This window comes from Haliotis rufescens, unplaced genomic scaffold, assembly GCF_023055435.1.
Source record: "Haliotis rufescens isolate VD_foot unplaced genomic scaffold, xgHalRufe1.0.p SCAF_1, whole genome shotgun sequence".
NCBI lineage: Eukaryota > Metazoa > Mollusca > Gastropoda > Lepetellida > Haliotidae > Haliotis > Haliotis rufescens.
Genome location: NW_025963779.1, coordinates 2,584,303 through 2,598,886, shown reverse-complemented (window position 1 = coordinate 2,598,886; position 14,584 = coordinate 2,584,303). Strand labels below are relative to the sequence as shown.

Below are 14,584 nucleotides of genomic sequence, written 5' to 3'. Positions count from 1 at the left end.
GTATAATCCAAAATATCAATTGAATGTTGTATAAAATATAATTCGGCTTGACATTATAACAATAAGTATAATTTGCAAGGGGCATTTTAAGCTTTTAAGATCACTCGGTGTCAAGGCACTAACATTAAAATATCGTTATCTAGATTATTGCATCATATTGATAAATGTATGTTTTATATATTTCATGAACTGTTTCATAAATCGTCTTTCCCTTCTCAGTACCAATACAATACACAAATTAGTAAAGTAAAATGTGTGGTTGCATCGGTTTCCTATTGAGGTCTATGAATAAAGATTCTGAGTGACAAAACACTCTCAACAATCCTGTATGAGAAGATGACTGCGGCTTTCCAATAGTACACTTCCCCTTTATGTCGAGCAATATTCCTGCAGCTCCAGCCCAAGGTGTCAACATTTCGCAACTTTTGAGATACCCTAGAGCATGCTCTTTCTACCAAGATTTCAAAGAGCGTCACACAACTCTTGCTGAAGTTGTTTGATCAAGGTTACAACATCCAATGTGTCAACAAAGCTTTCATAAAGTTTTACGGTAGACATTTGGAGGACATTCCCAATTCGAAGCATCAATGACAAAAATGATGCAATTCCCTATTTTGACTTGTACCATATTTCACGTGAACCATGAACTTGCCTTTGCATGTATTTGTGACGGGTGCCACGGGTGGGGCAGGGTATGCTCACATTATTGCGAGCACCTTGTCTCCTGACAGTTTGATAGTGATTCATTAACACATGTTCATTATGTGGTCGGAACCCGTACAGTAGGCTCCTTCTTTTTCAGAGATTTGTTATGAATATGGAAAGGCTTTTGTCGCTCTTATTATTAAAATCAATATCACCGAAAGGTACATATGAATACATACCTTTACTATGTGACCGACTTATTACTTGGCACGAAGACGTTTGTCAGGCCTCATATTTCAGGAGGAATCATAAAGGTTTCATAGACATAATTAAAGAGCCTTCACGTCGCTTAGATCTTAAAAGCTCCTAACAGTCTTCGCGGCTCCTCCATCGCACATCTCCTTCCCTGGATTCCATCAACTAAAAATATATTTGGCAATGATGTAGAGTCTGCAATTTCAACTTTCCACAGATGCTGTGAAATATGCTGTGTAACAGAGTGTAAGGTAACCTTTGAAAAGGCTTGTAATGTGAAGCTTTGGACTGTAAAATGACAACTCTTACTACTTACCAGCGTACCTGACACGCCGCATCGCAGTGGTCTTTATAAAACGTATAATACTCGAATGAATCTGAACCCATCAATAGCCATTATCATTTTGTACATATTATGAGGCGTTCAAAAGTTTAAATCAAAGGTTTGTTACTTAAAGATAAAAAAATATATGACATCAACGCCAGAGGATGATGTGTCTCGCTTCCATCGGGTGAAATAGTGATGCAGATTACATGAATGGATCACTGAAAGTCAGTGATAACATCAGGTGTTGGCGAAAGCGAACCAAAATCAAAAACAAACTCAAAGAAACACATTTTAAGAAAACTCATCAATAAAACAAGCACACAGAAAACATAAAACACTCAGAAATAACAACAAACATTCCCAAACCCGCCAAAAAACACAGCCATGCTGTGGAAGGTTATGGCTTCATCGGGTTTTTGCTGAGTGCTGCAAATAAAGAGTAGCGAGGGAAACAACATGCCTCTAAACCCACCTGTGGATAATCGATAACAAAACACTACCCGCTGACACTTAAAAAAAGCCAGCTTTCACTGCACTGTCCAATTATGTAAATGGGCAGTTGTAGTCGCCAAAGGTTTCATTTACGAGGAAGAAAAGAAAATTGTTGCTGTCACCTTTACTTTGCACTTGATCACTCTTGTTGCCGGGACCGCTTGGGGCTGGGATACAACCAGAAGGACCTTGATGGATTTCAACGCTAGGAATCATACAATATACCGGATAATAACATACATGCAGGAACTTAATGGCAGACCTGCTCTGCTTCTCTTAGCAGAATGCCGCCAGTGGTGAATACTGAAGCAGTTTGGCGACAGGTTATTGAGATAGTGGAACCATCTTGTGCCTTCAGATGTCTTCTTAGTGGGTGGTTCTCGGCTTTCAATATTCTCAAATTGTGGCTAAACAGATGTGCGGATATTTAGAAAAGCTGGTTACTGTTTGCTTCCAAAATGTAACAGATATTTAGCCTCATGTCAGGTTCCTCTGCGGAATGATCGATTTACGTGAGAGTAACTTTCTATGTTTTTTCAGGCGTAACGAACAAACACTTTAACCACTAGTCTACCTTACCGCCCCGTATTAATTTGTCATGTTCAGCGCTATTCCCTCGAATTGAGCTGTGTCTGGAAATTCATTCCTTACTTCATTTTTATCAATACTCACATGTTACATTGGACCACTACCGAGGTCTAGTGGATAAAGCGTCTGCCCAGGTAGCCGAAGGTCGTTGATTCGATCCCCGGCAGCGTCATACGTTAAAATATGGTACTTGTTGTTACGTTGCCGAGCACTCGGTTAATGGCTTTAAACAAGGACTGGTCGGTACGGAGTCAGTATACTGTGTCTGACTGGGGTATTCATGTTAACTGAGGCTAGCACTATACAACTATAAAACGGACACTAGTCAGGGCTCACACACACACACACACACACACACACACACACACACACACACACACACACACACACACACACACACACACACACACACACACACACACACACACACGCACATGCACACGCACACACACACGCGCACACACACGCACACGCACGCACTCACACGCACGCACGCACACGCACACGTATAATACAATGATATATACAATGTAAGTTCAATAATCTTAAACACGACGTCAAACCTCACATGTTGCATAGATAGGGAAACGAAAAATACTGCTTGTAATTTGTCCAATCCATTAGAAAATGTGCGTTATTTCCATCGGGCATAAAAATGTTTAACAAAGTAGTTTGTCCTTACTTTCTATTCCGTTAAATCCCAAATTGACAAGTGTATCTAAATGTTTATAACATTAGTAGATGTGATAGAAGAATGACACTTGTATGTAACGATAATCGTCACATTGCTGTTTCCAATACTCCTTAAGTCTCGTATATATTTCAATAAAAGTGTCAAGAATGGAATTCCACACGAATGCAACGTTTTGGCTGCGTATTTAATTCATCACTTTTGTTAAAAACAAGGTGTAGTTTTCGCCTGGGTCTAGTCATTATCTAGAACAATTCTCTCTTCCTTTAACGCCTCTCGGCCTCTAATGAGTATCTCTCCTCTAAACCATGACAGCAATTTATAACCTGAGTATACTTCAAAGAATAATTAAACCCAACAATTCACGGAAAGAACAAAAACGTCGCATCCTGTCTCTAATTTAAATAGAAGCAGATTTTCTTTGGTATTCTCCTTGTAGGAAATATCTGTCGTAAGTCTCAATTATCCAGCGTACCGCGTCATAGTGTATCTCGTCCTCCACTCTAGGACACAAGGCTGCAGACAGGGTTGAGAATAAGGTTTTATCATTCTCTCTAGAAAGCAACGATCCATTTAACGATGCATTGTATGTATCTTGTTAAAACGCATACCAGACATCCTCTGGCTTTCGTGTGTTAACTACTGCCCTCGGGTTGGCGTTCTGGGGACCCAGAAGTTTGAATTGTTTTGCAAGTTTGTGATTGATTCTTGTGAATAATTACTTCTAATTTTTATTTCTACTTGAACAACCTAATGGCACGCATGTGGTTAACGGTCTCCTATTTTGTGTTTTCTTATCGTTATGAACCGTGAATGTTATTGTTTCCAATCATTGATTTCATTGTGTGCCGTGTGCCACCTTGGAACAACATTGTAAAGATGGAACCTTCAGCTGCTCTGCCTCGCTGGCATTCAAAGTGACGTGTATTCCTCATCTTCAGAAGGGTAATACAGAATACTAACGTTTCAAATGTTTCGGTGGGCTCTAGTGTCCCAATCGCTCCAGGTGCTAGTTATTGCTATGTCCTCATCTTCAGAAGGGTAATACAGAATACTAATGTTTCAAATGTTTCAGTGGGCTCTAGTGTCCCAATCGCTCCAGGTGCTAGTTATTGCTATATCCTCATCTTCAGAAGGGTAATACTGAATACTCATGTTTCAAATGTTTCGGTGGGCTCTAGTGTCCCAATCGCTCCAGGTGCTAGTTATTGCTATGTCCTCATCTTCAGAAGGGTAATACTGAATACTAATGTTTCAAATGTTTCGGTGGGCTCTAGTGTCCCAATCGCTTCAGGTGCTAGTTATTGCTATGTCCTCATCTTCAGAAGGGTAATACTGAATACTAATGTTTCAAATGTTTCGGTGGGCTCTAGTGTCCCAATCGCTCCAGGTGCTAGTTATTGCTATTTCCTCATCTTCAGAAGGGTAAAACTGAATACTAATGTTTCAAATGTTTCGGTGGGCTCTAGTGTCCCAATCGCTCCAGGTGCTAGTTATTGCTATGTCCTCATCTTCAGAAGGGTAATACAGAATACTCATGTTTCAAATGTTTCAGTGGGCTCTGGTGTCCCAATCGCTCCAGGTGCTAGTTATTGCTATGTCCTCATCTTCAGAAGGGTAATACTGAATACTCATGTTTCAAATGTTTCGGTGGGCTCTAGTGTCCCAATCGCTCCAGGTGCTAGTTATTGCTATGTCCTCATCTTCAGAAGGGTAATACTGAATACTCATGTTTGAAATGTTTCGGTGGGCTCTAGTGTCCCAATCGCTCCAGGTGCTAGTTATTGCTATGTCCTCATCTTCAGAAGGGTAATACTGAATACTCATGTTTCAAATGTTTCAGTGGGCTCTAGTGTCCCAATCGCTCCAGGTGCTAGTTATTGCTATGTCCTCATCTTCAGAAGGGTAATACTGAATACTCATGTTTCAAATGTTTCGGTGGGCTCTAGTGTCCCAATCGCTCCAGGTGCTAGTTATTGCTATGTCCTCATCTTCAGAAGGGTAATACTGAATACTCATGTTTCAAATGTTTCAGTGGGCTCTAGTGTCCCAATCGCTCCAGGTGCTAGTTATTGCTATGTCCTCATCTTCAGAAGGGTAATACTGCATACTCATGTTTAAAATGTTTCAGTGGGCTCTAGTGTCCCAATCGCTCCAGGTGCTAGTTATTGCTATGTCCTCATCTTCAGAAGGGTAATACTGAATACTCATGTTTCAAATGTTTCAGTGGGCTCTAGTGTCCCAATCGCTCCATGTGCTAGTTATTGCTATGTCCTCATCTTCAGAAGGGTAATACTGAATACTCATGTTTCAAATGTTTCAGTGGGCTCTAGTGTCCCAATCGCTCCAGGTGCTAGTTATTGCTATGTCCTCATCTTCAGAAGGGTAATACTGAATACTCATGTTTCGAATGTTTCAGTGGGCTCTAGTGTCCCAATCGCTCCAGGTGCTAGTTATTGTTATGTCCTCATCTTCAGAAGGGTAATACTGAATACTCATGTTTCAAATGTTTCAGTGGGCTCTAGTGTCCCAATCGCTCCAGGTGCTAGTTATTGCTATGTCCTCATCTCCAGAAGGGTAATACAGAATACTCATGTTTCAAATGTTTCAGTGGGCTCTGGTGTCCCAATCGCTCCAGGTGCTAGTTATTGCTATGTCCTCATCTTCAGAAGGGTAATACTGAATACTCATGTTTCAAATGTTTCGGTGGGCTCTAGTGTCCCAATCGCTCCAAGTGCTAGTTATTGCTATGTCCTCATCTTCAGAAGGGTAATACAGAATACTAATGTTTCAAATGTTTCGGTGGGCTCTAGTGTCCCAATCGCTCCATGTGCTAGTTATTGCTATGTCCTCATCTTCAGAAGGGTAATACTGAATACTCATGTTTCAAATGTTTCGGTGGTCTTTAGTGTCCCAATCGCTCCAGGTGCTAGTTATTGCTATGTCCTCATCTTCAGAAGGGTAATACTGAATACTAATGTTTCAAATGTTTCGATGGGCTCTAGTGTCCCAATCGCTCCAGGTGCTAGTTATTGCTATGTCCTCATCTTCAGAAGGGTAATACAGAATACTAATGTTTCAAATGTTTCAGTGGGCTCTAGTGTCCCAATCGCTCCAGGTGCTAGTTATTGCTATGTCCTCATCTTCAGAAGGGTAATACTGAATACTCATGTTTCAAATGTTTCGGTGGGCTCTAGTGTCCCAATCGCTCCAGGTGCTAGTTATTGCTATGTCCTCATCTTCAGAAGGGTAATACAGAATACTAATGTTTCAAATGTTTCAGTGGGCTCTAATGTCCCAATCGCTCCAGGTGCTAGTTATTGCTATGTCCTCATCTTCAGAAGGGTAATACTGAATACTCATGTTTCAAATGTTTCGGTGGGCTCTAGTGTCCCAATCGCTCCAGGTGCTAGTTATTGCTATGTCCTCATCTTCAGAAGGGTAATACTGAATACTAATGTTTCAAATGTTTCGGTGGGCTCTAGTGTCCCAATCGCTCCAGGTGCTAGTTATTGCTATGTCCCCATCTTCAGAAGGGTAATACTGAATACTAACGTTTCAAATGTTTCAGTGGGCTCTGGTGTCCCAATCGCTTCAGGTGCTAGTTATTGCTATGTCCTCATCTTCAGAAGGGTAATACTGAATACTCATGTTTCAAATGTTTCGGTGGGCTCTAGTGTCCCAATCGCTTCAGGTGCTAGTTATTGCTATGTCCTCATCTTCAGAAGGGTAATACTGAATACTCATGTTTCAAATGTTTCGGTGGGCTCTAGTGTCCCAATCGCTCCAGGTGCTAGTTATTGCTATGTCCTCATCTTCAGAAGGGTAATACTGAATACTCATGTTTCAAATGTTTCGGTGGGCTCTAGTGTCCCAATCGCTCCAGGTGCTAGTTATTGCTATGTCCTCATCTTCAGAAGGGTAATACTGAATACTAACGTTTCAAATGTTTCGGTGGGCTCTAGTGTCCCAATCGCTCCAGGTGCTAGTTATTGCTATGTCCTCATCTTCAGAAGGGTAATACTGAATACTAATGTTTCAAATGTTTCGGTGGGCTCTAGTGTCCCAATCGCTCCAGGTGCTAGTTATTGCTATGTCCTCATCTTCAGAAGGGTAATACTGAATACTAATGTTTCAGATGTTTCAGTGGGCTCTAGTGTCCCAATCGCTCCAGGTGCTAGTTATTGCTATGTCCTCATCTTCAGAAGGGTAATACTGAATACTAATGTTTCAAATGTTTCGGTGGGCTCTAGTGTCCCAATCGCTCTAGGTGCTAGTTATTGCTATGTCCTCATCTTCAGAAGGGTAATACAGAATACTCATGTTTCAAATGTTTCGATGGGCTCTAGTGTCCCAATCGCTCCGGGTGCTAGTTATTGCTATGTCCTCATCTTCAGAAGGGTAATACTGAATACTAATTTTTCAAATGTTTCGGTGGGCTCTGGTGTCCCAATCGCTCCAGGTGCTAGTTATTGCTATGTCCTCATCTTCAGAAGGGTAATACTGAATACTAATGTTTCAAATGTTTCGGTGGGCTCTAGTGTCCCAATCGCTCCAGGTGCTAGTTATTGCTATGTCCTCATCTTCAGAAGGGTAATACTGAATACTCATGTTTCAAATGTTTCGGTGGGCTCTAGTGTCCCAATCGCTCCAGGTGCTAGTTATTGCTATGTCCTCATCTTCAGAAGGGTAATACTGAATACTCATGTTTCAAATGTTTCGGTGGGCTCTAGTGTCCCAATCGCTCCAGGTGCTAGTTATTGCTATGTCCTCATCTTCAGAAGGGTAATACTGAATACTAATGTTTCAAATGTTTCGGTGGGCTCTAGTGTCCCAATCGCTCCAGGTGCTAGTTATTGCTATGTCCTCATCTTCAGAAGGGTAATACTGAATACTAATGTTTCAAATGTTTCGGTGGGCTCTAGTGTCCCAATCGCTCCAGGTGCTAGTTATTGCTATGTCCTCATCTTCATAAGGGTAATACTGAATACTAATATTTTCAAATGTTTCAGTGGGCTCTAGTGTCCCAATCGCTCCAGGTGCTAGTTATTGCTATGTCCTCATCTTCAGAAGGGTAATACTGAATACTAATGTTTCAAATGTTTCGGTGGGCTCTAGTGTCCCAATCGCTCCAGGTGCTAGTTATTGCTATATCCTCATCTTCAGAAGGGTAATACTGAATACTAATGTTTCAAATGTTTCGGTGGGCTCTAGTGTCCCAATCGCTCCAGGTGCTAGTTATTGCTATTTCCTCATCTTCAGAAGGGTAATACTGAATACTAATGTTTCAAATGTTTCGGTGGGCTCTAGTGTCCCAATCGCTCCAGGTGCTAGTTATTGCTATTTCCTCATCTTCAGAAGGGTAAAACTGAATACTAATGTTTCAAATGTTTCGGTGGGCTCTAGTGTCCCAATCGCTCCAGGTGCTAGTTATTGCTATGTCCTCATCTTCAGAAGGGTAATACTGAATACTCATGTTTCAAATGTTTCGGTGGGCTCTAGTGTCCCAATCGCTTCAGGTGCTAGTTATTGCTATGTCCTCATCTTCAGAAGGGTAATACTGAATACTAATGTTTCAAATGTTTCGGTGGGCTCTAGTGTCCCAATCGCTCCAGGTGCTAGTTATTGCTGTGGTCTTTAGTTGGAAACCTAGATTCGCCCTGGTAACGACACTTGATGTGTCTGTCCATAGTCGTGGGTTGAACCAAAATGGTAAATGTCCAATTCCAAGCGACAAGCCACTTTCCATATTCATAAGAAATCTCTCTTAAAGGGAGAGTCCTTTGCACGATTCCGAACTTGAGTTTGTGAATCATTATCAAATAGTGACGATACCAGGTGTTCACGAGAAGAGTGGGGTCGGGGATGTGGGTTGTGGGTTGTGGGTGTGGGTGTGGGGTGTGGGTGTGGGGTGTGGGTGTGGGTGTGGGTGTGGGTGTGGGTGTGGGTGTGGGTGTGGGTGTGGGGTGTGGGTGTGGGTGTGGGTGTGGGTGTGGGGTGTGGGTGTGGGGTGTGGGGTGTGGGTGTGGGGTGTGGATGTGGATGTGGGGTGTGGGTGTGGGTGTGGGGTGTGGGTGTGGGGTGTGGGTGTGGGGTGTGGGTGTGGGGTAGGGTGCATCCTGCCCTACCTATGACACCAATCACAAACACATCCGATAGTTCACCCAAAACACGATAACATGTGGTCAAAATAGGGAATTGCATCGGACATAATTTTTGTCACTGATGCGTAAAATTTGGACATGTCCTCCATATGTTTGCCATAGAACGTTTTGAGTCGATTGATCCTCTTTGAAATCTTGGTAGGAAGAGCATGCTCGACTGTACCTCAGTAGTTGTGAAATGTAGACACCAAAGACTGGAGCTGCTTGAATATTGCTCGACATAATGGGAAAGTTGATTCACCTGGCAGGAAAGACCGGAATCAATTCTGTTAGCTGTAAATTTAAGCCATGTACGATAGTGAGATTCTGTGACAACTGTCACACAAAGTCTACACAGATAAAGAGATATTGACGAATCTATTTCCATGGTGAGTGGTGATGTTTCTTCACCATCACTTCGAACCGTACTAAAGTTATATCATGGCGTGTCAGCTTTATGTGTGAGGACATCTAAACGTGCCACAGGTCCAAGACGTGTCACAATATTGGAAAACCCAATTACAGTAATGATGCTGTTTCATCAAAGGTCAGAGTATCCCATGAAGATCCAAGTTATAATTGGTCCTCAGCAACTCTTCATTGCGTAAGAGTCGACTGATCGGGTGCTCAAGCTTGCTGACTTGGTTGATACATGTCGTATCACAATAGCGTAGTTCGATGCTTATGATGTCAATCACTGGTATGTCTGGTCCAGAATTGATTATTTACTGACCGCCGTCATATAGCTGGAATATTGCTGAGTGTGGCGTTAAACAACAAACACATCAGTAAACAAACAAGGATCATAGTCGTGGCGAAACTTGGGTTCGAACTTCCCAGCGTATCCCGTCATCTGACCCTGATGGGCCACCCTTGCAGACATTACGTGGATAGAAACCTTCCATTGATGTACATGTATCTGAATAGGATCCCTCAGCGTCATCAGTTTCATAATCAGTTTGTATTTCATAGTGTTTCATGTCCACAGAGATGATATATTTGAATGAATATGAAAATACTGAAACCTTGTATTCATGAAACTTGACAGCGATGTACCTCTATATATGGCGGTGGTTTGTAGAGAGAGCCACACCCACGTACCTCTGTCCTGTAATTAGGTGAACACATCCTCTCATACTGTTAAGCCCCACCATGACGACAGAATATTCCTTTGTTCTGTCTGGTTCCTGGTTGACATGATGCCACGATGACCACTTGTGTCTCCACCTTAGACTACAGATGTCCAAATGTTCATCCCACATGTCATCAGCTGGTTCTGTAGACATACATCGTCTCACGTTAAGAACTTCACAAGTTTATTGACAACTTAATCCAGTGTTGTGAGCTCATGGGAACGAAGCATACTACATCAATCAAAACATTAATTACATCTGACAAAACCACTATATGCTTCAAAGGATTATTAAAGCCGTGGTCAGGCATGCTTTGGTCTTTTTGATCAAATATTTAGCGGAATATGAATAAATAATGGATGAGGTATTGAAGCCATTTGTGTCGAGGTTTGTGGTCTGGTGTACATTGTAGGTGTTTAACAAAGCCTAACAGTGGGTAGCACTGTCGAGCGGAGACTTCCAAGGGACACTTTAAATAGTCAGTGATTTACAAGAATGATGAATTGTCACACATTTTTCTCAAAGGAACAACTTAACGGTAATTGTCGCTTGATGTGCATTCGGTTTACGAGCTATAATATCACATTGAGTTGATTTCAAAAATAGATATAAAATTTTAAAAAGTAATGTAAGTCATCGCCGGGGATTTCTCTGTCATGTGATGGACACCGAAAGGCGTGAATTTCATTTCCTCTTTTCTTCTATAACCCAAAATTACATATAAATAGATTATATTTCATTCATAAGAAGGGATATTAAACGCGGTAAATTTAGACGTCACAAATGAAAGATTGGAAAACTATTGCCAAAATGCAAAGTAGGTATAATTAAGATCCCGGTATTCCGGGCTGATATATGCTTAACGCTTACACGTTTGGAGGTCATTGATATGTCGTATTTCCTTTCTCGTAAAACGTGATTTGTATCTTGTATCACAGTACAATTATACGAGTGGATGTACCAACCAGTGAAGCCATTCCTGTATCATCTTACTGACAGGAGCCCTTAGTGTCGTGCCGTACAGTCGTTTCAGTGGTTCCAATCTGCCTGAGATCTTTTCGTCCACGGTCTAACGAGGTGCACTACTTAGATATGTTTTAGAATGACATGCATTCTTGGTGCCTCGCACAAATCTGTTGAAAGTGGTTCACGCGGGTTCCAAATACCACCAATATCCGTGTTTACATTCTAAATGTGAAACATGTGGGAAGGACAAAAAGATGTTGAGTAAGTTTCCTCTCTAGCATGCAACAGATGTACAGGGTTCGTATTTAACGATTTGACTTTACGTCACTCAAATGCATTCGGTCAACCTAGCTCCATGGCATTACAGATGGCATCCTTGGGAACTAGAATGGAATGTTAAAACTTCCTGTTCAGACGAACTCGCTATGATAGCAATAATTAGATGTGATATAATGATAAATAAACTCATTACAACTTAGCCCGTCGCCGGTATTTTGAAATGTGTATTTTTTTCATTGCAGGTAGTTTGGCGTCGTTCTTCTGACCCAAACCCTCTGACTATCGGAACCACAACGTATTTCCGGGATAAACGTCTTTTTGTAAATCATGAGAAACTCTCCCTGGAGTGGAACCTCCATATCCGGAACGTGTCCCTGGAGGACGCTGGTGTCTATGAGTGTCAAATCAGCTCAAAGACAAGGAGCATTCGCCATAATGTTTTACTGAGGGTCGAGGGTAAGCTTTCCAAGACAAAATCAACTCAAATGCTTTCTTTCCTATTGCACCTTCGGGAACACTTTGGGGTATACGTTATATTTTACAGACTCGAAAGCGCACAAATCTATCTTCTTGTAGGGTTTATTTGGAGTTTTATGAAAAGCATTAAATGATAAAATATAATAGACGAAACACCTCCCATTCAAAAAGAAAAACCTTTCACACATGATAACATGAGAGCAAACTAGACACGTTTGTGGAATTATTTGAAAACATTCACTGAAACTATACACAGTTTTTACAGATTTTCCAAGTGTCGACTTTGTGTTGTCGGTCGAATGGTTTGAGCGTAAAGATAGGTTCAGAAACTGTCTTACTAAGAACCATTTAAATCCCCTGGGATATAGCGTGAAACAAAATATCTTACATGAAATTTACAAATTGGTTAAAATGAAAATTTGAAATAAGATATAACAAATTATAGTTGCTATGCTTAAAAACACTTTTGTATAATTGAATTTTTCCACCAAAGGTTATGTCATTTAGCACCGGGCCCTGAAGACATATAGCATATAACTAGAAACCAGTAAAAACTCTCATGTTTATAATGTGCCTTCAAAAATTATCTGGAAGACGAGTATACATGATTAGATAAAACTTCATCGGCTTCTACTAAAACTAAACACTTAAACCTGGTCCTCATCAAAATAACCTCATCTCCATGTTTCAAAATAAATCCTTGTTTTTCCCATGGGTTGCAATGGTAATGCGGTATGATAGCAGCAGTGCTCGTAGACAGCGTAGTGTAAGCTCATTTATGAAGGCAATTGTTCTAACCCCGAAGCCACAATCTACATCCGATAAACTAAATGAATATGCGGAAGACACTTGTTAGCTGGTCGACTCTAAACTCCCAGCGGCGCCTGGAAGTTATGAAAGTCGAATCGTTCAAAGGAAATATGTATTTGTGTGGTTCTAAGCAGGATGTATGTTGGGACAGTGTCATCTATAGAGAATAGATTTTAGGAAAGTGGGACGTAGGATTAAAGGAAATGTTTGTGTTCTGACATTACCTTGGCAGAAATGTCTGAGTCACATATTTGTCTGAGGCTAGCTTTATCCATGATTTTATCCTATGGTAATTCAGGAAGATTTCATGAAAAGTAGCCTCCATTTGTACGAGGGAGGGATGCAAAAACTGAGTTTAAGAGAAGGGGAGGCGCTGCCAGGACTAAAACGTAATAGGAATAACTAGGTGCGTGCGTATATGCATGTATATGCGTGTGTTTGTGTGTATGTGTGTGTGTGTCCGCATGTGTGTGCATGTGTGTATGTTTATGTTGTTATACAGACACTACTGGAAAGTACTGGAATACAACAGCTGGCGATGGCTGTGGCTATTCTAGACAATTTGATCCCAGAACACTCGTGGGTGAGTGAGTGAGGTGGGCTTGCAGATGTATCCCAATACAGTAGTATACAAGAATTACCTGATGGGGAATGGGATGTAGATTATTTAACAATGTCTCCTGAGCAGGTGTATCAATAAAATATATTCTCAAAATTATGAAATCAGGGCTAGTTGCGACAACACATGGAGTTAGGTGACCTTCTCATGTGAGAACCATTCGTTTGAAAACATCAAAACATTGGCGGTTGGTGACTTTCGTTGACTGCGGCAAATATACATTGAGAGGGAAACTTCTACAGAATGGTGTTCCCATGCTATTGCTGTTCATGGTCGTGTACATTCTTAGAACCTTCTTACAGCCACGTTATTCCTCGGCTGTGTCATCATGTGTTTCTGATACTTTGGTGCAGACATGGCGTGAAACTACTGAAGGAGAGACGGGATATGATAGGCTTAGAGGTGACATTGACCCACCTGAAGGTGTGAAATGTTATAACAACCCACGTGAAGGTGTGACATGCTATAACATTTCGTATCTCAGGTTCACATTCCGGGTAACTTTGATTAACCCCAAGCAAGACATTTGCTACAGTTTCGTTTGGACTGTTTTCGTGGATAGTTCCTGGGCGTTCTACCACAGAATAAAAAAAAGTTTAATGGTTTACCTGAATGAGACTGAGTATATCTTTACGCCGTTGGTAAGCGGAGTGAGTAAGTATGGTTTTACGCCGCTTTTAGCAATAGTCCAGCAATATCACGGCGGGGGACACCCAAAGTGGGATTCACACTTTGTACCCATGTCGGGAATCGAACCCGGATCTTCGGCGTGACGAGCGAACGCTTTGACCACTTGGCTACCGACCGCCCCCGTTTGTAAGCAGTATCCCAGAAATATAACGGCAGTATACACAAGCCATTGGCTTTACACATTGTACCCATGTGGGGAATCGAACCCAGACCGATGGCTTGTCGAGCAGGCACATAACCACTGGGCTACACCTCTGCCCTAACAAAACAAATTGCTGTAGGCGAAGATCCCTCTAAACGAACGGATACATTACTATCTAATATCATTACCCGCTCGAATTAAGCTATTACATCAGTAGGAGTTCGTGAAATGACAGAGGGATAGTGATGGCGGGATGACATGAAGGTGCACAGTGGTTGATGATGAATGCAGGGCCAGATAGAGGTTGTATGCGTGTTTAAGGCCTG

General features: G+C 41.6%; 1 protein-coding gene across 5 annotated transcripts in view; it reads left to right on the top strand.

Moving 5' to 3' along the window:
- The window catches only part of LOC124147032 (zwei Ig domain protein zig-8-like), a 148,070-nt gene that overhangs the window by 88,126 nt on the left and 45,360 nt on the right, over positions 1–14,584 (top strand). For all 5 annotated transcript variants that reach the window (XM_046517632.2, XM_046517629.2, XM_046517631.2 and 2 more), the window contains one exon: positions 11,763–11,976. In XM_046517632.2, coding sequence (XP_046373588.1) covers positions 11,763–11,976 — 214 coding nt within the window. The remainder of the gene's footprint in view (positions 1–11,762; positions 11,977–14,584) is intronic.